The sequence below is a fragment of the Polyodon spathula genome, chromosome 1 (genome assembly GCF_017654505.1).
Source record: "Polyodon spathula isolate WHYD16114869_AA chromosome 1, ASM1765450v1, whole genome shotgun sequence".
In the NCBI taxonomy this organism is placed as follows: Eukaryota; Metazoa; Chordata; class Actinopteri; order Acipenseriformes; family Polyodontidae; genus Polyodon; species Polyodon spathula.
In genome coordinates this window covers 90,512,904-90,539,691 of record NC_054534.1, presented here as the reverse complement: position 1 = coordinate 90,539,691, position 26,788 = coordinate 90,512,904, and the positions used below count along the sequence as shown (strand labels likewise).

The 26,788-nt window shown below is 38.8% G+C and overlaps 1 protein-coding gene across 9 annotated transcripts in view; it reads right to left on the bottom strand.

Annotated features, from left to right (window-relative positions):
• LOC121324101 (LIM and calponin homology domains-containing protein 1-like) overlaps positions 1 to 26,788 on the bottom strand; it is a 156,045-nt gene that overhangs the window by 94,524 nt on the left and 34,733 nt on the right. For 7 of the 9 annotated variants that reach the window (XM_041265575.1, XM_041265593.1, XM_041265584.1 and 4 more), the window contains exons 2-3: positions 3,097 to 3,167; positions 1,696 to 1,765 (exon numbers count right to left, since the gene is read on the bottom strand). In XM_041265575.1, coding sequence (XP_041121509.1) covers positions 1,696 to 1,765; positions 3,097 to 3,167 — 141 coding nt within the window. Of the gene's footprint in view, positions 1 to 1,695; positions 1,766 to 3,096; positions 3,168 to 9,220; positions 9,245 to 12,245; positions 12,372 to 26,788 lie in introns of those variants that run through there. The other 2 variants (XM_041265647.1, XM_041265656.1) reach the window with 2 other exon arrangements.

Here is a 26,788-nt window from a genome sequence, read left to right as displayed (position 1 = left end):
TGATCACAAATAAGCCAGTCATCCAGATAATTGAGCACACCAATGCCTTTGAATCTCAATGGGGCCAGGATAACTTCCATGCACTGTAGAAGGCATGGGAAGCTAGAGAGATGCTAACTGGCAAGACACGGAACTAGTAAGCTGTTCCCTGAAAGGCGAATAGCAGGTACTTCCTGCACTGGTTTTGTGGGGATGTGCAAATAGGCGTCTTTGAGGACCACTGTCAATCAGGTTGTCTGGCCTGATTGACTGCTACAGCTGTTGCATTGCCAATATTTTGAACGTCTTTCTACTCGGATACAGGTTGACCTGTCTGAGGGCACTAGGTACCTGGAGAAGAACCCTTCCTCCAACCTTTCCTCCAACTCACAGAAACTGTGGATCGTCAGAGCCTCCTTGGCATGCTGTGGCCACAGGCAGGAAGAGCATCTGTCGTGAGTGTCCTCAACAGGCAGACTGGCCTTGCATGTCTCTCAGGGATAAAACCCAGGCATGACGCAAGAACAAGCAATGCAGTGTACAGTAGACAGATGTACAGATGCTGCCTCAATCCACTTACAGATAGCAACCGGGTAGGTCAAGACCCAAACAAGAACAGTCTTGTACCGGACTGGGACGTGATCACCAGTCACAGCATGCCATGTAGGACTGGGTAAGTACACAATACCAGTTCGTGACTTTAGCACCAGGTTGGAACGGAATTGTATCGGGTCAGAACCAGGATGGGTAGCAATGTACAGGAATTCCTACCTGTACAAGCCACTGGCTAAACCACTAAGTTAGTACTCACGAAACGAGGGAAGCCTGCTTGTTATAATGAAATAACAGCCCTTGTAATAGTGACGCAAGACCCGTCACCAAAACGGCATCAAGACACCGTGGGAGAGATTGCAAGCAACTACAACCGAAGCAAGAACGTTGGTTCTGCACAGCACTGCTGAACCCAGCAGCTGTCACTACACATGTGCCGTAGCACCATGTTGCTGACAGGCCTGCGTTTCGTCTCTGTGAAAACAGAATGAGAAAAAAGATTAACAAAATACAGCAATAACAATTACTAAAAATATCCAAACCGTCTCATAATTTTAGCAGTAGCAAAAGGAGACTAAAATAACTCCAGCCAGAGCTATTGCAGCCTGGGGGGAGAGCACAAAGTCAGCCAACTTATGTCTTGATCCCTAGGAAGGAGTGACCAAGCCGCTGGCTTCACACAGGGCACAAGGCCAATGAGCAGCTTTGATAAATCTATTTCAGGTTTCCGGGTCTTTAGGAGGTAAATACCCATTTGGTAATGGTTACATTTCGTACTTTAAAAGGGAACAGATTTTGTACTCGCCAACTACTATTAAACATAAAAAAATTGTTGCTTTTTAACTAAAATTCAGCATCAGACAAGCATTTCCTTAGAGTCTTTTTACAAGTAACGGAAAAATAGAATTCTCATGAGAATCCGGTTAACATTTTAAAGTTAATTCCCAATTAATATATTGTTAATGTAAGAACGTTTTTTGGTAGCAGTATTTTTTCTTTTTTTTTAAAAAAAGAAAGAGTGTAAAAGAGAGAGCTTGTTTCTACTGTTTATGTTCATTTTTCCTGATGACTGAACAAATACTTTTTTGGTGCTATATAAAAAAATAACAAGCAAGTTTCTTTACTGTTGCAGGTCAGTTTAAAAGAATGGTCAGAGACACTCACCAGTCCTGCTATAGGGGTTGGGAGTCTATTGATCTTCTTCACAAGCCCGGGTTTTATAGAATTCAACAACCTGCAGGAAAAACAAGACATGCCAACTTCAAGGAAATACTGGTTCGTGGATGTTATGATGAAAAAACAAAAAAATACATATGTTGGTCAGCTGTAACCCAATTTTAAGCCCTTCCAAATATTATTTTTTCTTGTATATAAGGACAGACCATTTATCCCATTATGGTTTCAACACAAACTCGAAACCGAAAACTTTATATTTATACCAGATGACTGTTTAACTTGTACTTTGTTGGGTTTTTATTATTATTATTTTGTTTTTTAAATCTCCTACTGTCCTACCCAACTTTAGAAACCTGTAGTTGTGCTACAGCAAAACAACCAGGGTGGCCGAGATTAGACATTGATGCAGGAAGGTATCATACTTTGAGGGAGAAATCAAGAAACATCCCTACCTCTTGAAATGATTCTAGCAAATCAACAGGCCAAGTTTAAAAAGTGATGGCATAACAGTGTGTAGATACATTTGGTATATTAGTGATTTGGGTTTTCTTTTACTAACAATTTACAATTTGGGATCTGAACAGAAATAAAAGATTGCAAATACAGCAACATTTTTACAATATGACCCCCCACCACACACCGGGGCATTTATGATTTGTATATTAAAACTAAAAACAAAATCACATAAGAACTTAATGACAAAAACACTCAATACAAATTAAAAGGCAGTCTACAAAACCGAGAGGAAATCTGTGAATTCCTCAAAACAGGAATACCAGCTGGCTTCAGAAGAGAGCATTCTACAGTATGTAAAACATAGATGCCTGATTTTTTTTTCCTTTTTAAGGAACATTTACTAAATACAACTAAGACAATTAAATGATCTGTACTAACATATGTTAAACACTGTTCCTTTCAGAAAATAATGGGGACCCTTGATGTAATGCCTTGTTCTGTCTGCCACTAAGATGAAGTTGAAAGCAATTAGAAATATACAGAAACTACCATGACATGCAGTAGGTACAGTAGGTGAATACATGTAATCATAGGAATTAGGTGATAATAGATGCAACCTTTGGCCTTCTAGACTGCAGATGAAATCCACTGCAGCCTCAGTTTGTTATTGGAGCAAAATGCGATGGAGGTTTGCAAACTGCTTTCATGGTGTTGATGGCAACATGGCATTGGCAAACTGACATTGCCCATTTCAGTAATGTAGAATAAAAAACCAAGGCAGAACAGTAAAGCACAGGTGCTTTTAACTGCCCATTTCAGAATTAGAACCTTTATGATAAAAAAAAAGGCCTAATGAATGCAAATAACTGATCTGTTCTACAAATAAACTGTGTAACTTGAAAATCTTCACAAACAGAAAATTGTCTCACTTACTCGCACAGCAGGATTCCATTTTCCAGACCACTGCGAAAGCCCTTCTCTCCAAAACATCTGCCTGTGACTGCCTGAAATTGAAATAAATGTTACCAGAAACAGTAGTGTTCTGACTGCACAATATATAGCTAGATACACAAAATGTTTACTTTATTAACTATTTTTAGACATGCTAAAAAAAAAAGAATTTCCATTGTAGACATTTAAAATCTCTATTAAAAACTTTTTACAAGCAATAAAAAGCTTTGTATTAAAATTAAAGTAAAGCAACTACCTAGATAAGTAAACATGGTCTTAATGTTCTAGAAGAACATACAAGCACTGTATATACAGCCTTTTTAAAAAATGGCAACAAGAAGGGACATACACACATAAAAACAAACTGTCAATCCAGAATGCATTAGTTCAAGTAATGTTTGCAATAAAGTATATTCCCAGATGATTTATCTCATCTTTACTTGAGACAACACATCTTCAAACTCTGATGCTTCTAAGTTTCATACTGCAGGAGGAAGTTGCATGTTGTTCCCTAAGCAGATTGCTACTTTATCTTTTTCAGTGATGAATCAAGATCAGAAGTTTGCTAAAACTGCAATTTATTTCACAGATGTCATTTCCATGTGGAAACAGTTAAATCTCCTTCATCTGCATACATGTTCTCTGTTAGTTCAGTGATAACACCCTCCATTGATTTGGGCAATTAGACACAACCCACATAAACTAACTTCTGTAGTAAGTTTTAATACAAAGTTAAAAGATCACTTTTCTCTTTGTTGTTGGATTTGTGCTCCCCCCCCCCCAAAAGTAAGGCACACCACACTCTCTCTGTGGTGCTACTTAATGCACGTTATAATAACCACAACACATTTTCTGAATTCAATGTGCCAAATCTGTATAATGATTTGGACGGAGAAGCCTTGGTTTTTAGTCGTACTTGAACAGCGGCAACCGTTGAAGCTTCTCTAACATATAAATGGTATTTCATTCCATAGTCTCGGTGCTGAGTAACTAAAAGCTCTGCCTCCCAAGCTGTTTCTGTGTATCTCTGGGACACAAAGCAAACCTAGATCCTGTGATCTAAGGGACTGACATAGAACATATGGATTCAGCAATTCCTGAAGGTAATTTGGAGCGAATTCTTTTAATGTCTTGTAGGTCAATAACAAGATCTTGAAATCAGTTCTGAACCTAACAGGAAGCCAGAGCAAGGAGGCTAGCACAGGGGTGATGTGTTCGTTCTTCCTCGTTCTAGTTAGCTGCCGCATTCTGAACCAGTTAGACGAGACACTACTAAGAGCACTGTAGTAGTCGACCCTTGATGAAATAAAGGCAGGTATCAGTCTCTCGGCACAGGCTGTGTAGGAATAGGCCTAAGATTTGACCTATCAAATCTGAAGTGGAACAGCGCTCCTCAGCCACAACTGAGCACCCTTGCCCTGTCATACACAATACTTAACCATAAACAAATGACATATCCAAATGAGGAACCAACAACTTGTGGTGTGGGACTGGTCTTAATGTGCCCCAGGTTCCAAATGGCTTGTTGACTTTATGGATTGTCTTAATACAAGTGACAAAGTGAGATTCTCTGTGCTGGACTGGAATATCAAATATCTATGTCCTATTATTTTTGGACAACTGTAATGACGGACGTAACAGTTGTATGTTGAAGAATGTAACATTTCACACGAGACCTTGTGCATTTTCTATGATCTATGTAGGCAATATGAATAACAATCTAGAGTAGAAGTATATTGCTCGAAAGTATATTGTTATTCACATATTTGATCTTGGTTAGAACCAAAAAAAAAAAAAAAAGCTTTTTTTAATTGGATTTTTTTATATAAATTGAACCCTGACAAAACAAAATACCATATGCATGAAAACAGAACAAATAAAAGTTATTTTTACCAATAACTTCAATGCATTCTCTAACACCAGAGCCCAAGCAAATGGTCCTGCATTTTGTCCTGCTATGAATGTTGGTTTTCTGCTGCTCCCTTGAAGCATACTGTATCAATTACATCATAAGGTATAGGCCTGCTAAATTATTTGTGGGTATCTTATGCACAAAACAAAATCAATTATATACATTGTCTTTAATAATGTTAGTGCTTAATTGTTCTCTCTCTGCCTGCCCCACAGTCTTGTTCCAGGAAGTGGGTGGGGCTGGGCACTCCCTGTGCCCCTTTCCCACAGACGTTCTTGCATTGTTTCACAAAATCACCCTCCCACTTCATCAGTGTGGGTTTCTTTCACTATGGAGGACAGGTGTCTGGTACAAATGCCTTCCATTCTCACTCTGGCAGCCTGTAAACCGAGAACCTGGTTTAACAAAGCCTGAAAAATCACCTTGCCCCTTCAAACCTTATGAAAGTTCTTGGCAGAAACAAGGACTAAGGATCATCCAGCATTTCTAACCTGCAATTACAGTTTATACTCAGTGCGTATCAACTGTATAATAAACTGTATAATATACAATATGGCAAGCGCCAAAACACTTGATTGCTGAATGGAGTTTCATTCATTTCAATGGTTATTTCAAAACATGCTTGTCAGTTTAGGCCGAAAATTTAGCTAAAAAAAAAACAAAAAAAAAACACATGATTGTGAGGAAAGACATAGACATAGGTTGGCCAGAGTGTCCACAGCACCAGCAACCCCTGTAGTCTGGCTAGGCGCCTACGGGCTTGCCTGTCAGCTGCCCTGAGCTGCATTGTCCTCCGACACTGTAGCTCCCCCCCCCCCCTCCCTCCCTCCCCCCCAAGAACAAAGTACACAGAAAGAGTACACAGAGCTACAAATGCAAGTCAAACAGGAAGTTAGAAAGGCCAAGAGAGAGATAGAAATGAACATTGCTAAGAGGGCTAAAACCAATTCCAAAAGGTTTTTCAAATATTTCAACAACAAGAGATCATTCAAAAGAGGAGGCTAAATGTCCAAGAGACACAAATGGCAAAATCATAGCTGAAGAACAAAAAATAGCAAATATATTAAATGATTACTTTTCAGAAGTTTTTACAAAGGAGGATACAGACAACATGCCCCACATGTCAACCTGTTCCTATCCAGCTTTAAATAACTTTAAATAACTGGCATAACCGAGGCAGAAGTGTTAAAGGGACTAGGAGCTCTTAAAATAAACAAATCCCCTGGGCCGGACGAGATCCTCCAAATAGTACTCAAGGAAACGAAAGAAGTTATTTACAAACCGCCAACCAAGATCATGCAACACTGTCTCTTGACACAGGGGTTGTACTGACAGACTGTAAAATTGTAAACGTAAAACCGAGCCACAAAAAGCGAAGCAAAACTGAACCCTGTAACTACAGACCAATAAGCCTGACTTCTACTATATGCAAATTTATGGAAACTATAATAAGATCTAAAATGGAAAATTACCTATATGGTAACAGTATCCTGGAAGACAGTCAACATGGTTTTAGGAAAGGTAGATCGTGTCTAACTAACCTGCTCGATTTTTCTGAGGATGCAACATCGATAATTAATAATTACAAAGCATATTTAGATTTCCAGAGAGCTTTTGACAAAGTCCTGCATAAAAGATTAATTCTCAAACTGAACGTAGTAAGGATTCAAGGAAACACATGTACATGGATTAGGGAGTGATTAACATATAGAAAACAGAAAGTACTGATTACAGGAAAAACCTCAAAATGGAGTGAGGTAAATCAGTGGAGTACCACTGTACTAGGAGTATTAGGTCCTCTGCTCTTCCTCATTATTGATTTAGATTCTGGTATAGTAAGTAAACTTCTTAAATTTGCTGATGACACAAAAATAGGAGTAGCAAACACTGTTGCAGCAGCAAAGCTCATTCAACATGATCTAGATTCAGAACTGGGCAGACACATGACAAATGACATTTAAAAGAGACAAGTGTAAGGTACTGCATGCAGGCAATAAAAATGTGCATTGTAAGTATCATATGGGAGATACTGAAATTGAAGAAGGAATATATGAAAGACCTAGGAGTTTTTGTTGACTCAGAAATGTCTTCATCTAGACAGTGTGTGGGAAGCTATAAAAAAGGCCAACAAGATGCTTGGATATATTGTGAGAAGTGTTGAATTTAAATCAAGGGAAGTAATGTTAAAACTGTACAATGCACTAGTAAGACCTCATCTTGAATATTGTGTGCAGTTCTGGTCACCTCGCTCCAACAAGGATATTACTGCTCTAGAAAGAGCGCAAAGAAGAGCGACCAGAATTATTCCGGGGTTAAATGCATTTCACATGCAGACAGGCTAAAATAACTGAATATATTCAGTCTTGAACAAAGAGGACTACGCGGCGACCTGATTCAAGCATTCAAGGGACTTTTTCAAACCGAAAAAAGAAACAAGGACCAGGGGTAACAAATGGAGATTAGACAAAGGGGCATTTAGAACAGAATAGGTGGCATTAATTTTTTTTTTTTTTTTTTTTTTTTTTACACAGAGAATTGCGAGTCTGGAACCAACTCCCCAGTAATGTTGTTGAAGCTGACACCCTGGGATACTTCAAGAAGCTGCTTGATGAGATTCTGGGATCAATAAGCTACCAAAAACCAAACAAGCAAGATGGGCCGAATGGCCTCCTCTTGTTTGTAAAGTTTCTTATGTTCTTACATACCAAGCCCAACATTTATATTTTAAGAGTAATTTGAGGAATTTCACACAAAGTTACAACGTGTAAATAAAATAAGATTCTGACAACTTTAATATTAGTAGGAGATGTGCAAACAGAAATCAGATTGCACAAAACTGCATATTTCTAAGCTTCAGCCATCAGTGTAGTTCATCAGCATGCAGATATACGGTACAGATCGACTTTATATTTAAAAATCATGTTGGCCCAGCAAGAAGGAATGCATTATAGTACAAAAGCAGTATGAAATCAAATAATGTTGGAATGGTTCAATTATTGTTGTGGGTTTGTTAATTACTTTATTCCACATGTGAAAATGTGCCTTTGCAAAATGGAGTGTTCAGTCATTAATTATGAGGCAAGATAAAAAAATTTAAAAAAGAACACTAAAATCAGGTCTCTTGACATAACTCTATTCGGATGTGGATTTGGTAAAATGAAATTCAGGGTTTCAGCAAGGTGTTGAATATCATCCCCATCCTTCCAAACTGGGAAACAACTGGCTTCATCTGAAGAATGTATTAGGCTTGCACGTACTGGTAGCATTGCCAGTGGGTGGAACAGGCCATTGATGACCACCTTTTCAAAATGTAAAAACGGGACAACTGCCATTTCTCTTACGCTGGGGTATATTTACAGGCAGGTCAGTTGTTACTGTAGATTTCAAGACGACAGAAATCAAGTGGCTGATGGGTGGTTTTATGGTTAGCAGTGGTGTAGTTCACCTTAATAATAATGCGGGCTGCTTTTTTTTAAATTCTGTATAAAACCACTTATGAACAGCGCTATGCCCTTGTTATAGTATTAAATGCAGCTGTTTGAGAACGCCCTTGCTGTAAAACTATGCTAAAGTTCAAACACAAAGAGCAAGTGAGCTGCTCAAATGTCTAACAATTAATTCCAGTCCTTATTCTTATCCCAGCTATGGTCAAAAGATAAAATGTGTCCGCCCTCCAAGTTAATACAGTTGGTGAACTGATGCCCTCTTAGAACTGACCAAATATAAACTGTAAATAAATGTACTGATTGCGTTTTATTTGTTTGCATCATTAACATTTAACACAACAGTAAATCCAACACAATTTAAACAAAAGGAGAGAATCTGACAGCACGAACCTCTGCAGGCTGAGGTAACCTTCACAGTTGCGAAGTCTGCTTATAATAAGCAGGACTGGGTCGCTAGTTGCAGGACTGGGTCGCTAGTTGAAATTTGCATAAACACCCATACATGGGTTGCGCTAGTTTTAGGCTTGTTTTGAAAGGCAATGCTGCTTTTATGTTCTCGTGAGACTTGGCAACACTGGTAACCTTCCCCATCTGTCTCACAGGCAGCCACCGATTTCTGAACACCTCATTTTGTTGTTGACAAGTTTGTGCAGGATACAGCAGACAGTGGCAATTTTGGGAACAAACTAATGCTGCAATTCAGTCCGTTTCATCAGTATTCGCTACCTCCCTTTCAAGTGCTCACTACCTGTATTTGCCCAAGCGTGGTGTTGAATGCTTCCTCAGCAGCTGTCAGCCATCCGAACGGGTAGGGTTTCTAAGCCAGGGTTGTACACACAGCATCACCTGATCCCCTATATGCTGTATTGCCTGAATGAAAGGGAAATACATAATGTCTCTGCCGGTTTTCAGCCATGGTGATCTGCAATACCTGTTGGTCAGTTTCATTTTATACCTCCAAGTTCATTTTTAATTAACGAGCTGTAAGATAAATTAGTTGAAACAGTATTCACTACTAACGACACAACACCTCACCAATGACATTTGAAAAACAATTTGGGCAAGAGCAGTAAAACACATTAACCAACCAAAACCATGAAGTAGAAGACTATACAGTAGTTGAGGCTCACTGTCCTCCAGCATTCTGATAGTAATTTTAGTAAGACTGTGCTTTTTACCCCAATGAGGTGTTCAACCCCGACCTATCCAACAGTGTACTGACGCTTTATTATGTGCTGCTTGTTTTCTGTTAACTCTTAAACTGACCGACTAGAGCAATGCACCACAAAAAAGAAAGAAAAATACCTGGATTCAAAAGGACATTGTACTGGCTGCATTCTCAGTGTAAATACCTGTAAGCCACCTCCATTGCTTCTGTTAGCAGGTCAGCCTATTTTTAAGTAAATCAGTTCAATATATTGTGTACTGACCTGAAATGAGTGCAAAGACATTAGAGTCACAGTAAAACATAAAGTCATGGTAATGGGCTACATCAAAAATATCCTAGCTTGTGGCTTGTTTGTGGGAGGTCTGGCAGTGGGCCTGCTAAACCGCATTGACTGCTGGGGGTGCTTTCATTCTCAATAAATAAATACAACACCCTTGTTATTGCCATGTTCAATTATGACACTTACTGAACATGTGTGCATTCAATTAGGTGCAACTGTAACTGTATATTAACACAAGACTTTTTGTTAATGCACTGAGAGAGGGGAAAAAAAAAACTGGTGTCAAAGCAGGTGTGGTGGGTTAATGCACTGCCTATGCCTTTAACCCTAAATCTAGCTCAGGTAACACATGAAATTAAAACACCGGTTTGTTAAAGCATGTGTTTCTTCCGAAACTACACAAGACCTATACAGTGAATATATGTGCATGGCAGAGAACATTTACAAAACAATGTTGCCAGTTACATTTACTTTTAAAACAGACTGGGAAATGTTCTGGGATCAATAAGCTAATAATAGGAACCAGACGATCATTCACAGGCTGAATTAGCTAGTTTTGTTTCCTTAATATTGTGCACATGTCATGGAAGCCTAATGACATTTAAAATCTTAAAATAAGCATTTTAGAATAATAAGTACATAGCTTTCATTATATATAGATCAACTAAATATGTAAGCGACGCAACACATTAGTCTAGAAAAAACACTTATAAAAAAATAAAAAAAAGATACAAACCTGATCAGAAAAAATAAAAAACATTAAAAAATGACCAAGAGCTTAATGAACAAAAAAATGGTAATAATGTATGTGTTTACTTGCTGTCTGGCTACTGGAACATTACCAAGGCAATAGTACATATTAAAAAGGGGGATAAATGCCAATACTTGGAGAATACAGTACCACAGTTTTTTTTTTTTGTTTTGTTTTTTTTGTTTTTTTTATATTAAAACCAGCAGAATGCAACATTGATCAATAAATCAAGCATTTAACCAAATTAGCCCATTTTTGTTTTTGGTGCTTGGCTTCAGATAATGTTGCCTTGAATGACTTGGCAACCACAAACAAGGAATGTAGACCCTGCCGCTTATGCCAAGAAAAGCCAGCTGAAATTCTTACTTTCAGCAGTTTATAGAGTTTCAAACAAAGTTCTTGGAAAAACTATCCTTTCCTCCTTTATCATTTAACAGTTGGGGATCTACAACAGAATATTTCCTCCTACAAATCAACCAGAGAAAAATAAACTGTTTATCATCAGCAGAACTCACAACAATACCCTGTGACAGACCTTGTGCTGTACACTTCAAACAGTTGGGTTTTGTTTGTTCGTTGCAGCTTTGTTATATAAAGAAACTACAGTAGTGGTTTACATTCACAGGCTGTGTCAGTTCACCAGTACAGTAGTGGCAAGAAAATTACAGCTCTGGGAAGAGGAGAGATTGTTTTCCTATATGGCCTACTTCTTTCTACGCAACTTCTATGGCAGTTTTGTTAGGGGACAGTTTTACCTGGAAGAAAATACAGTAAAGTACAATTAATAAAGACAAACGTATAGTTACATACACCGATAAAATTAGCACTTCGTTTCTTCCAGCTTTAAAATGTTAATTTTAGGAATCTAGCTGTCACAGAGTGTGTACAGAATCATACTTACAGCACCAAAAACACATCACCTGCTGCCTTTAAATTTTAATAATGCCCATTTTAATCATGGCACTATACTGTGACTTGCATAACAGCCTTGGATTGATTACGTTGCTCGTGTCACCCACTTACAGCGGCATTAATATATTAAAAAAAGGCTCTCATTTGCATTCAGAAGACTCAAATAAAATGTATATTCTGCTAGATACCATCAATCCAGTACAGTACACTTTCTCAACACAGAACAAGCGTGGTTCATTATTTCAAATGTCTGCTCGGTACCCTATCCAAACCAGGCAAAGAACATGCAGCTACATAATTAAAATTGTGTGCAGTGCTGCAAAGCTCACAGTACCGCAGCTTTAATCCTTGAAAGAGATGCTGCGAACACAGAATGCCACGTTCTCTATCTCTCTCAAACACTTGTGTCTAGATCACATTAAAAAAAGAAAGCGGCATAAGCTTGAGTATTCTTATTCACGAAGTGAAACAAATTGTCACCCATCCAGCACTAAAACTGCATAACCCTGGTGAACCTTAATGTTCTGCCTAATCCAATACTCATCCGCCTATCTAAACATAGTAAATCGATAATCTATAATTCACTATAGTGATGTCTTTCGATCTAAAGCCTTCTCACTTACTCGGTTAGCCGTTAATATCCCCCTATACATTATACTTACAGCAATAAGAGGTGTTCTCTTTAGGTCGACCAGTGCTCTGCAAGTCTCCCCCCAAAAAAATGTTCTGTGTCCGAGAATGCAGCCTTCACTTGCAGCATTTAAAGGTGACTGCACTATACAGAACAGAATGGTTTCTGCCGCAGGCACTTGAAATCAGCACAGGCAGGCACTGTCTATGGCAGAGCTGCCTGCTACTCCAGTTGCAGCCTGAGCTTCCTGAGTAGAAGCAGGATTGATCACCTTGAAAATGATCATGAAAAGCATGGGCTAACCGCACTGTCAACACTCGCAAGAAGAAACTGAAACAGGAGCTTCAAAAAAAAAAAAAAAAAAAAAAAAAAAAACCCTGAACAACCAATGACTACCATTTGCACAAATACTGCAGCATACACAATTCTATTTTCTACTCAGGCCCAGCCACCACTGCATGTTTTGCTTACAAATTTGTCATCCAAAAAATTATATCTCGGCTTTAAAGAAAATGACAATGGGTTGAACCAACTAAACAAAATAGGCCTGTTAGTAATAAAGCATGGGCCTAGACAGGAATGTGTATAAAGTACAGTAAATGTCTATTCATCACACATTCAACGTACGTATATACTGAACACAAAACCGCTAGGGAATTATGGACTTAGTCTTTGTTACATTGGTACAGTGCAGTATATAAAATGTGTTGTACTTCAAACTTGTTCCCACCTCTCTGAACCTGTGCCAGAGGGAGCAGGTAGGACACAGGAACCAATCGAAATGTTGAATTTTGGGAGAGGAGTCAGAAGCAAATTAAATTTTTCTTATTGAACAGGTTGGATTGAAGCCACCTTTTTTGTAAATTCAGAAGACATTTTGAAGGGAAGACTCACTGCATAACCAATTTTCAATGAAAATAACTGGTAAAAAAAAATCAATTTATGATAAGAGCTATATTAATAAATATCAGAACAATCATGATTATGTTGAAAAAGCTTTTGCTAGAACATGTTCAAAGCTGGAAACTATGGAAAGTAATGTGCTGTGTTTTAAACCCTACAGTCTGTTCAGTAACACTGTCCTATTTTTTGAAAGGTCAAAATACATATACAGCTCTGGAAAAAATTAAGAGACCACTGCAAAATGTTTGTTTTATTCTATAAACTACTGACAACATTTCTCCCAAATTCCAAATAAAGATAGTCATTTAGAGCATTTATTTGCAGAAAATGACAGCTGGTCAAAATAACAAAAATAATGCAAAGAAAATAAGTTCATATTCATTTTTAAACAACACAATACTAATGTTTTAAATTAGGAAGAGTTCAGATATCAGTATTTGTTGAAAAAACCCTGATTTTCAAGCACAGCTTTCATGCATCTTTGCATGCTCTCCACCAGTCTTTCACATTGATGTTGGGTGACTTTATGCCACTCCTGGCGCATATTATATATATATATATATATATATATATATATATATATATATATATATATATATATATATATATATATATATATATATATATATATATATATATATATATATATATACACACGCATATTATATATATATATATATATATATATATATATATATATATATATATATATATATACACACACACACACACTACAAACCCAATTTATATAATCCACTTAAGATTTACATGTTTTTTTTTCTCCTTTGAAAAGGAGTTAACTAAAAGACGAAGTAATTCTTTGAAAATATGTCCCTTTATCCAAGATGTAATACACTTGATAGTTAAATTGATAAATTAGACCAATTAATGTCCAAGCAGATTGCAGGCCAGAAATAAGAACATTTTAAAAAGTCAAGAAAATTGACACAAAAACCACTGGCAGGGAGCACAACAGGGAAAATGAAATATAGCTGCAGTGGGATGACTGGTGAACTGGTGGGAAAAAGCTACACAAATACAGTTCAGTCTCAGGAGGGGGAGAGAGAGAGAGAGAGTGTTTGGGGTGTACTGTAGGAATGCAACAGCTGATGCAGCACAGCAAGTTTTTTTTTTTTTTTTAATTTACACTATTGAAACAGCTGGAGCTATATCCAACCACGAAGCCACTGCATACTTACTATACATCATGCCCATGCTGTCCCAAGTCTCAATGAGCAACTAAAACCATTTAAACAAAAAAATTAAATAAAATAGTAAAAACAAATGATTTCAACGGCATCATAGGAGACAGCCAACACGGATTCGGAAAGAGGTGCTCCTGTCTAGCAAATCTCTTAAGACTTCTTTGAAGAAATCACTCTAAAGGTGGACACAAAAAGAGCCTATGACATCATATATAGTACTTGGGCTTCCAAAAAGTGCAGCATGAAAGACCAATCCTAAAGTTGCAATGCGTGGGAATACATGGAAGCATGCAAGTAGATACATAATTGGTTAAAACAAGCAGTGTACCTGGAGAGGAAACGCAGTGGGGTGTCGCAAGGCTCAGTGCTTGGACCCCTGTTGTTTCTTAACTACATCAACAACTAACATCAGGGTTTACATAGCAAGCGTGTTAGCATGGTGGAGTGGCTGACACACTTTCAGCAACCAGGGAATCCAAAAGAGATTTAAAATCGCGCAAGGAACCAGGCAGAAATTTGTGAAATGAAATATCAACAAATGTAAAGTGTTACATGTCTGTCACAAAAATGTAGGATCCAAATACTGTACCAAAATGGGGTACAGAACTGGAACAAACTCATCAAGAGGAAGATCTTGGTATTTTAATAGACTTGTCAGCAACCAGAAAGTGTGGGGAACCAATTAAAAAGCAAACAAAATACTTGGGTATATAGACAAAACTGCACAACTGTACAAAGTAGGTTATGATGAGGTTGTACTGTACACTGCACTGGCAGGACCGCTCTAAGAGTACTGGTTTAATTCTGGTCACCACAGTACCAAAGGAACATTGTGGCAACCAGACTAATTCCATGTCTTAAATGAATGAGCTATTAAGATAGGCTGAATGAAATTAATCTAATCTATTTAGCCTAAAAACAAAGAAATGAGGGGCAGACACATAACTAAAGTATTTAAAATCTTAAAAGAGCCGGACACAGATAACCCTAAGCAATACTGTAATACCAGTCTAGAAACTAGGACCAAAGGACATAGTTGGAAATTAGCAGAGAAAGACTTAATAAGGGAAAGAGATACTTCTTCACACAGTGGCGAGTGTATTGAATGGATTACCTACAGTAGTCATGTTGTGGATGCAGAATCACTTGGTTCCTTTAAGACTCAAAACTTTGTAAAGTTAGGATCAAAATCAGCAACAAGGAACCAGGTGAGATTAGATGGGCTGAACAGCCTCCTCCTCATTTGTAAAATGTTCTTATGTTCTTAATTAAAGCAGTAATGTCCCGTGCTACTCCAGACTGAATTCCTTTAATAAATTCCACTGCCGCAGATTTCAAATCAATAGGGCAATTATATATTTGTTGTGAAAGCTGAAAGTCATAAAAAGAGAATATCTATTAAACTACAGACAGTCATTCTTTGCAACAGCAGGGTACATACAATGCCATATTCTTCCAGCAGAAAAAAAACAGGGAGGTTGCAGTGAAATGTTATGCAACTGTAGCTGTTGCAGCAGAGAAGGATCTTATACTGCAGCACCCCGCCCCATGTGCAGAGAGTAGGTGGTGTTTAAAATTGATGACTAGGGCTGAGGCTTTTGGCCTACTTTCCACAAATAGAATGGTTTTGATGATGTATCGCATCGAGATACCTTAACACAGAGAAATGCTGCAAGTTACAATAGGTAGGCTCCTGTTTCCATTGGATAAATTGATGAAACTCATAGATAGCAAGCCCACAAAAAAAAAAACTTACACAGTATACTTTGACACGTTGTCAAAGTTCAAAAGGGCTTCTTGCGTCTAGTGCAGTCTTCAGGGGTTCCGTACACAAAAACAAGTACAGTAGACCCCCCATTAATCCGTGCAGACTGGGACCTATTTGAGCCTGAATTAGTGAAAAACATGGTTGAGTTTACTGTTTGTAAAATCCCTGCACTATTAATTGAAAACTCGAAAAAAAAGCAATAATACAAATAAAATATAACGTCCCAACAATGGTCAAAATATATACTATACATAATCAGCATTGTTCTGAGGCAGAGAGCTGGATTTAAAAAGTCACTGATCTTCTCCGAGTCTTTATTTGTCGTAACTGTTCTTCATATTCAGAATGCCAGGATACGAGAGTCTTAAGTCTGTTTTCTGCTCGCTTGTCACTGGTTTCAGTAACTGCAATACAATTCTGTCCGTTGGCTTGCACTACAATGTACTCAATTTAATTGAATGAATTAAATGATGACCGTCTGCTTCCGCACAGATATGCCGATTTCCACAGTGGTAAAGTGCGCGAATATCCGCTTCCGCATAGATCAGGTGATTTCTGCACAAATACATTTTGATAATATACTGTATTAAAACAGGACAGATTATCAAAACACAAATTATTGAAACAGATTAACGGGAGTCTAATGTACAAGGTTTTGTTCAGGAACAAGAAAAAGTGGTTTTATTTAAAAAAAACCCTAATAAAACAAACAAAACTGACACTTGGGCCATAAAGTACACACGACAAATGTTACCAATAAACCATGCCACACAGGCTTTCATAAATACTTTTCTTAACCCATACAAACACTTTCTCGCTTTTGAACCATGTGGTCAGGGCCTATGGACAATTAATTAAATCCTCACTGGGCCACATTCCACACACTTATTCCAGTCACTCACACAATCAATCAACCAACCAACCAACCACACACACAATGCCATCACCATGTAAGCATCCAAACTCTCTCTCACACACCCACCAATGTTCTGTGACAACTTCTAATTTCAGATGTGTAGCCATATGGCAGATCACAATTAGGACTGTCAGCTGAAAATAAGATGAAGAGATATTTGCCATGGGGAAGTGATAAATAACCCATATTGGTAGGGATACCTAACCTGAAATTTCAAAACGTATAGAAACAGGTCATTGAACAGGATTTTGGTGTCCAATAATTTCTGAGGATATGAAACTATTTCCACTCGAGTTGAAATGACCCAGTAATACTGTAATCCCAAGGCCCCAGCCAAACCATTCACCGCTGTACGGTCAGTGAATGGTTTGGAACAGAAAAGCATCTTTGGGTAGCATGCAAGATAAAACTGTGAACAACAAGATTCACATTCATCCATGTGACATTATGACAGCATGTAACCCTGTGGCCAACTACTCTAATCAAATGTGATTAAGGACAATTTGGATCAGGCACAAAAAAAAAAGAGATTATTCCAAAAACCAATGAATTCTTTGGCTTCATTTTTTTTAAAAATCAGGCACTTCACAAAAGTGCAATTAAAGTGAAATGCCCTTGTGTCCTCTCCTGTCACTGGTAATTGTCTGGTTATTTTAGGCTGCTTTTTTAAATAGGAGCTCCTGATCTGATTATACTGTTAATGTAGCAAATGGGAGATCAGCTGCAATTAGTAATTGGTGGCTTATGCAAATTTAAAGTAGAAAATTGTAGCCATTGAGGAAAAACAGGACTATGTATTATAAAGTATCGTATTTCTCCTGAATTTCAGCAAGAGTGTGTTTCCAGAAATGAAATACGATGCCAGGACGCCACAAAGCTTACATTAGATTTCATCTGTTTGGATTACATTTTAAACAACACCTCAGGTTCCTAAGTATATTGTGCTGATATATGAAGTTGATTTTCCTTCGAGTCAGCTGGTTGTGACCAAATACCATGTACTGTCTGGTACCACTTCAGCAAGATGCCACTGAGAGAGACATAGGGTAGGATATGCACTATATTCTCATACCAAACCAAAACATGGGCAGGGTTGCCACCATAGATTAGTAGGGATATCTTCAAAATGTACCAGGTAGTTTTTTTGTTGTTGTTTTTTTTTTTTTTTTTTGGGGGGGGGGGGGGGGGGGGGGGGGGGGGGTTGGCAAATGTTCTTGTAATAGATAATCTTAATATTGTACCATGCAATTAAAGCAGCAAAATGGCATAACCAGCTTTATATTCATTTCAACACAGGAGGCTGAAAGTTAACTAACAAGGCAGTTAAAACGTTAGGTCTCAACCACACGTATGCAAGTCGATCTGCAGAAAGAATTCCATCAGGTTCTGGTGTTCTCAATAATGCAATGAACAGATACCAAGGGACTTCTACATTTCTTTTTTTTTCCTGCATAGGTTTATTCCAATACCAAGTTTGAACCAGAGTGTCTCTATTTGTAAAGTAGTATTTTGATACTAATGATGGGAGTAGAGAAAGTAGTGGTTTTCTGTATCCAAATATAACTTCACCAAACCAAAACCAAAACCACTGAAGTTATGCTTCATACTCTTCCAAATACTTTATTGGCAATATATTGTCCAGCCTGCAAGTCTCAGCTCTGCTCCTCATTTATCTGCTCCAAAGTTGCAGTAGTATACAAACCGTTACTCAGGTCAGTTCTTTCATGGACAGGCTTGATTAGTCAAAAGATATCCAGTAAAGCTCAAAAGTTCCAAAATGGATCCGTGGGACCCATCGTGGGATTGTGAGCGTTTGTGGGAGCAAGTTCCCCTGCTTCAGGTTATGGGTCTTCAAAATACAAGACATTCTTCTCACACACTAGCTTCAGTGTTTAATATAGCAGAAGTTACCTCAGGATACTGAGTACAGTCCAAATGTAACACTATCAGGTGGCCAAAAAACTACTACCGCCACACCCTCTCTACTCCATTTTGAAAAGAAAATGGATTTAGCAGTACCTACGCAGCATTTCCTGTTTCTATTTCAGTCTTGGTGAGCTACATTTCCCTTTGTTTAAAGAACTGAACAATGATGTCATCCCAGGCCAGTCACAACAGGGTGTGGGTCAATGGCATAATCAAACCAAGCAACAGTAGGGTTAAAAATATTTTGAATGCGTTGCAGAATAAATGGTTTGTTGGTTTTCAATGGTAAACAACTGTGCTGCCTAAACAACCCTTACATTTAAATCAAGTCAGAGTTACTGCCAAATGAGTGAGTCAGTCTTTTATGAGGTGACAATTCTTACAAACTACAGTCATGCAGTAGCAGCAATCTGTGCAGTCTGATTACTAAGTATGAAGCATGTCATAGACTGTGGACATGGCCCTCTTTGTAAACCAGTATGTCTTCCCTAAGAGCTTCCCCAAGTACTGTACATACAGTATCTTCACACAGAACACTTCACAAGATGCAACACTGTTATTTACATGGAGTCTGATTAATGAGGTGTCCCTCCCGTTTAGTGTTTCAAATTGGTAAGCAGGAAGCTAAAAAGTCCATTTCAATCTGTTGGCCAAGAATAATTTCAGGGTTTCCAACATGTCCTGGAATGTCACTGACAAGACATTGGACAGATGCCGACTGGATGAAAAAAAGTGCAAACAAACAAACAAACAAACAAATAAATAAAAACAAACAAACCTCTTATTGTAAACTTGCTTAAGGTTTTTACAGTATTTACCTATATTACATACATCTGTTCCACAGATACAATTTTTTTTTTAAATTGTTCATTAATATTGGAAAATTTAAAATTAGAACATAACATGTTGTTTTTGTTCACAAAACAAAGCTTTCCTGTGTCCCAACAAAGTGATTCTCTCACTGAGAAACCCTGTAGGATTTATAGATAGGTCAATGATATTAGATAGGCAAAATTATGACCATCAGCAAGATGTTTATGGTTTTCTTGTAGTGTACGTTGAATGCTGCAAACTATTTAAATGTAACCTTAAATTTAGAGAATATTATTCTGGTTACATACAGAAATGCTAGAAAATGGACGCTATAAAACAAAAGTACAGGAAAACCTTGAATGCTTCACTGGAGAAAAGTTGTTTCCAAAAAATCAGCACACAAGAACAGCTGCCAATTCGTGAACGTGGGTGTTCTTGGGTTATATCCTTTATGATCAAGATATAAAGATTCAGAATATTCAAGTTTAGTAGAGCAGTGTTCTTTCTGACTCCCCTGTCACACAGTTCTGAGTATAAGAAACAGGATGTGCATGGTTGTTGGAGTGCCCTGAGTTGCTATACAAGAGACTATTGGTATCCGTTAGGAACTAGCAAAGGAATGCTTACACCCCAATATAAACTGATGTGCAGCAAATTCCTGAGATTTAACCCGTTCACTTACAATGTTATAATATTCTTCTTGATTTAAAAAAAAAAAAAAAAAGACATTAGAAGAATAAACTGGGTAGCTAAGACCAAAATAGAAATAAATAAAAAAAGTAAGATTCTCTTGTGCAGGCAGGATTTATTTTAACCCTTTACATTCCAGGAAGATATCTTTTAATGGCTCATAAGATGTCATGGAAGATGGTGCAAGTGAATACAGCATTTATGACGTGGTTACAGTTCTCTTTTATAACATGCACACCAGATCGAATTTTTTTTTTTTTAAGTTTTGTAACTTGAACACGGTAAAAAAAAAAAATGTAAACTTAAGCCAAGTAATAGTATGCTTTATATATTTTGCTCTCTATCAGCAAATGTTTTCCTTTCAGTAATTTTAATGTTTGATCACTTCTACGGCCTACATAAAATCAGAAGCATAACTCAATTCCACTATCTGCCATTAAACATCAAAAGGTGCAGACAAAGCAATGTTCCCAAGACCGAGGATCAATTAATTTACATGAATGCAGATCACAATACAGTAACCCTGCTTGCAGTACTACTGCATCTGCTATCGTACATTTATAATCTGAATTTCCAATGGCTAATGCGCCACCAGTATATTTTTACATTAAAATGGGGGTGATTGTAAGGAACCAAATGTCACATTTATATGGATTAATTAGTTTGGGGGTCTTTAGTCAGGAAGCCTAATGTTTGGGAGACTTGTACCCAGTAAATCTGTACACCTGCTGATAATGTTCGAGAGCCCTGTAGCCAGTAAATCTGTACACTTGCTGATAGTGCTGGTAGAGCAGCCTTATCTAGTTTAACAAGCCAACAAACCAGAAGCATAGGTGACCTACATGACTGCTGGAGCAGCACTGAGGCAAGATTGAGACTTTTTTTTTTTTTTTTTTAAAAGGAAAGAGCAAGTGTGTAAAAACTGTACATTTTTTAATGTTGGTGGAATAACGGTGGCTATTGCATTAGTCACCAGCGTGTTTGCATTTAATAACAGGGTCCTACATGCACTTGTTCATCTCTAATGAGGCTTTTTTTTTTGTTTGTTTTGTTTGTGTTTTTTTTCACAGACTATGATTTGCCTTGTGTGCACCTGTACAGCTGTGGCCAAAAGTTTTGCATCACACAATAGAATTAACTAATTTTGCTCCAGTCAAATGAAACCTGTTGAATAATGTTACGTTAAGATATTGAATTACACACCACTTTGTAGTTTTCCATACATCACAAAAAATGACAAAAATTGAAGAATTTGACATTGACATCCAACATTAAATACTGAACTGCTATTATGGTCTCCGGTAGACTCTTGAGATTTCATTTTGTATGTTGTTTGATTACATGATGTTAAATAAAAGACAAATTATGTTCATAAAGTTTTGTTTTTTAAAATGAATGTCTCAATCCTAAAATTCCAGGTGACGTAAGCTGTATATGTGTGCACACTAAAGAAGACCAGCAACATACTGCAAAGACTTTTATTATCCCAGCCACAAAGGGTTATTTTTATGTGTCATATATTAGAGAAAAACAGATATAGAGCCGTCGAAACAATCAAATCCCTTTCCTGTGTCCAAAGGAAAGATTCTACATACATTTCCTGTTCTATATTAAGCAGCTCTCCTTAAATTCACATGGGAGCAGTTCTGTTCGCTAGTTCTGCAAATGTAACATTTTCCTGGACCAAAACAGTCTTTGTAATGCCAGCTTCGGACCAGCTGTCTGACCTCATGACAAACTGGGCTGGTCGTCTTTGTTTCTCAAAGCCAGGGACAAACAGTTACTGTAATAGTTTGTAATATTTTAAAATCAATTTAGAGAAAGCAGCATCTGTGTCAGTTGCCACGTAGGGACCACACTCACCTCTAAGAACATGGGCCTCTAACAACATGGGCCTACCAACATGCTCTGTTCTATAACTGGTGCCATCTTTGAGTACATCTAGCCTACAGCCTGTACAATGCACTTGTGTAGATTAAAAAAAAAAAAATTAAAAAATAGGTCATTTTGCTGGAAAACGTCAGTGAAAAAATCAACAACTAATCAAATACAAAATGTAAGAATTTTCTGATGAACAGACCGTCTGTCAAAACATGCGACAACTGCTTACTAGTTAGCAGTAAAACAAATTTTAAAACAAAAAAAGCTGAGAAGGAATGTAAACTACTTTTTTTTTTTTTTTTTTTTAGGAATCACTAATTATAAAAACATTAAAATATGCATATTTCCAAAGTATATGCTTAATTGTCCTAGTCCTTACCCTAGTCCTTCGTTGATTACAATCCTGTCAAACAAAAGCAGTGTCCTGAAGTCTGGTTCTGCATATAACAAATCACCAACCTCAAAACACTCTGACAGCAATGACATCTAGGCAAGCCTATAATGCTTTGGCACAGTCTTGAAACTTTCTCAATGGCTGTGCACATACACAAGACTAATCCTTTAATCTTCCTGCCAACGCCTTTTTAAATCTTGCTTCAATGGCCTTGTATAGGTGTTCTATAAATGTAGTGTGAGGCTTTACAAACAGGATGCTGTAATATTATAGCTGGGTAAGACAGAGAACTAATAATAAAGTGAATGTGTATTTGTGTGGTCATTAGAAGTTACAAAAAAGAAGAAAACCCAAATATAATTCTGCATGAAACGCACACACAACAGCAAATTGCAAGCCTTAAAAGCAGAGGTACCGTTATACATCAAAAAAGGAGACCCTGAAATTAACTGCCACGAGTCCCTAGGAGAACACTACAGTTACTGAAAAGCAGGTTGTATCTATGGACACACACACAGAACTGCGGACAGACCTGCACATTCACTCATAGCAGGAGATTACCAGTCAGAGGTTACAACACTAAAATCAGAAAAGAGAATGCTGACCCTATTCCAAGCTGGCGCCACACTGAGGTTGCTTACCTGCGTGTGGCGCTTGGACGCAGTATGGCCATTTTCTTCACAGCACTTCCCACACAGCTGTCTGGAACTATAACAGTGTGCTGACACCAGACAAAATTTGAACCTTTACCACCAGTTGCTTCTTTTATATATAAAAAAAAAAAAAAAAAAAAAATCTGAATAGTGACAGAGCAAAGGTATGGTTGTGAATGTAGCGAAGCAAGAGTAATTGCAATATTGTTGAGGAAGCTTGTGGCAGAGTGTCCCGCCCCTTTATGATTAAGTGTTTTCTGTTATATGTAGTGTGTTTTAATGTTGGTGTTTATGTATAAAATACACAGGATATAAATATGGGTTGCGAGCACAAGTGTTTAAAATGTATATTTTGTATTTAGGCACGAGGATTGCACAGCACTTCACGTGCAAGTAAAATAATATGTGAGCACAGGGAATTGCACTTTTATTAATTCACGTGCAGTTGTACCGAGACAACAACTGAATGACTGATTAGCAAACGAGTCTCAGTACAGCTGCATAAAAGCTGCATGTTTTCACTCACTTGGGGTTGTGTGTTCGTGAGTGGAAAACAGGAGAGAGAAGAGAGCAGAAACAGCAGCGCAGGTCTCGTCGCATCTCTACCACGCCGGATGTTTGCTTCGCCTGTCTGGATAAGGAACGGTGGTGCTTCCTGTGTGGCGAGGTCAGGTACCGCCCACTCAGCCAGAGCCACACATGGCAAGAGATGGAGGAGCCTGAGCATCCGGCGTCAGGAGGAGAGGTCCCACTGGCTCAGAGGCCAATGAATTCCCTCTCTTCTGAGGGAATCTGGGGATGGCTTGCTTGGGAAGAATGCTGAAGAGGCCCTCCCTGATGTGATCAACCTCCTGTGGGCCAGAGATGGAGGGCGGTGGGAAGCCTGGGCGGTGTTGCTTTTCCCAGTGTCCCTCCCAGACAGTGTGGAGATGGTAATCCACTGCCTGGCTGCAGATATAGCAGGGCTGCCGCTATCTCCCACTTTACCGGGAAAAGCCCCGCTGCTGTCGTCTCCAGCGCCAGAGGGAGAGGAGCCATCGCTGCCGTCTCCGGCGTCACAGAGAGAGCCGCACCAGTCCCCAGCAAGTGAAGAAGAGCCGTACCAGTCCCCTGCAAGTGAGGGAGAGCCGCACCAGTCCACTGCAACAGGGGGAGTACACACAGCCCCCACCTCCACCAGCAGAGGGTGAATTCCTGCTGGTTCCGCCTCCAGCGCCGTGGGAGGTCTGCTTGCAGTTCCAACCTCCACCAGCAGAGGATCAATTCCTGCTGGTTCCACATACACCGCCGAGGGAGGACTTGCAGCTCCCACCTCCACCAGCAGGGGGTGAATTCTTGCTGGTTCCGCCTCCAGCACCGTTGGAGGACTGCTTGCAACTCCTACCTCCACCAGCAGAGGGTGAATTCCTGCTGGTTCTGCCAAAGGATGCCTGCCTCGCTCCGCCCAAGGATGCCGCTCCGCATCGCCTGGGGTTGCTGGAACTGCTTCGCCAGGGGTCGCTGTCAGCTCTGCTTAGCCACAGGGGTCAGTGTGGCTGGAGCCCCACCAGAGGGAGCTGCCGGCTATGAAAAGGGGGAGAGGTCAGGAGACCACCTTTCCCTGCAGCAATTTCGCTGTTGGGGTGGGAGGTCCTCCACCTTTGTCCCGTTGCTGCCCCTGTTCCTGGGCCGGGACTATAAACCGGGACTTTGGGACTGAGGGGGGAGGTGGCCATTGAGGCCAGGTGTGCTGCGCACAAATGAGGGCATATGTGGCAGTGTCCTGCCCCTTTATGTTTAAGTGTTTTCTGTTGTATGTAGTGTGTATGTATAACATACACAGGATATAAATATGGTTTGCGAGCACATGTGTTTAAAATGTATATTTTGTATTTAGGCACAAGGATTGCACAGCACTTCGCATGCAAGTAAAATAATATGTGAGCACGGGGAATCACGCTTTTATTAATTCACGTGCAGTTGTTTATGCCTCAAACTGTGGTGTTAGGATTTAGTTTCAGGTGTAACTTATTTAAATAATTGGAGCAATGTATATAAAATCTAAATTTAAAAATGTTATGCTACGTTTAGTGCATAGATTCCAGTACCAGCGAGCACTGAGGCGTGAACATGGGCTGAGGGACTGAAGTAACCCTTTGGACAAGTTATGATGACAACAAATTGTTTGAAAGGTTTCGTTTTCACAGACGTGAGTTAATGGAATTAACTGATGAACACTCAGCCGGTTTACAACACGGATCCGACAGGAATAGCACACTTCCCCCAGTCATGCAAACGCTTACTGACCTGAGATTTTATGACAACAAAGCATTTCAAAATACAGTTGGAGATATGGTGAATGTACACCGAATTGCCTGTCGTTCAATTCAGAGTTTCGATGGCACTACAGCACCAACTGCACAGTATGTGTCGTAGCCACATGAAAGAGAAATTGTCAAGCAGAAGTTCATGGCGAAATCAGGAATCCCTTGTAGAATTGGCTGTATCGATGGCATACACTTCAGAATTCAAGCCCCAGACCCAATTTTCTTTTTATCTTTTAAATAAACCTTCAAATTATTTGATTGTGAGAGGGTGCATGTGCGACTGAGTTGGGTTTTAGTTAGCTCCGAACTTGACATCTGAATCCACGGTTTATAATTAAAATTTCAGTGTCAAAATCAATAAAAATAAAAAGTTTGGTGGCTGACAACTTTGAATCTCTACTACTGAAACCTCGTTAACATAATTTTACATACGAGATGAAGCCTCAGACTGGATGTACATGTGGTGAGAGCAAGCGACCAGGCCTCTACAGCGTCTCGCTCTACCCAGCCCAAATCGACAATGCAAGAAAACAAAAGATGAAAAAAAATAAAATAAAAAAACTAGACAAAATGCTGGATTTTACCGAAAAGATGGCTACTCAAATTAACTCACTCTTCAAAAGATGGATTCTGTGGTCTCGAGAGTTGACTTGGATTAACAAGAAATGAGACTCACAAGAATCTAAAATCACAGACCTTGAAACAAAGCAGCAGAATGGCATAGACGAAATTGACCAACTTGTGAACCGCTCTCGTCAGAATAATTTAAGAATTATCAAAGTGCCAGAAGATATCGAAAAAAACGACATGACCACCTTCATGGTTACTATGTTCACCAATAAACTCACCATCCAGCTAGATCGCGGCCTTTCCTCACATGACCGTTTAAATTGCATCACTTCCATAAAACTGAAATTCTGAAGAGCCCTGAGATACTGGAACGCAATATAAAGCTGCAAGCAGTCCTCCCAGCTTTACAAACTTGGCATCAAGTCCCAGCAACCTTGTGGGGGTGGGATAGAAACCATCAGAGACAATTTGAATTCCTCCAAGAAGCTGCTGAATCCTTGAAATCCAAATACTGTTTGAAAGAACCATGGCAAAAGAGATTGTTGATTT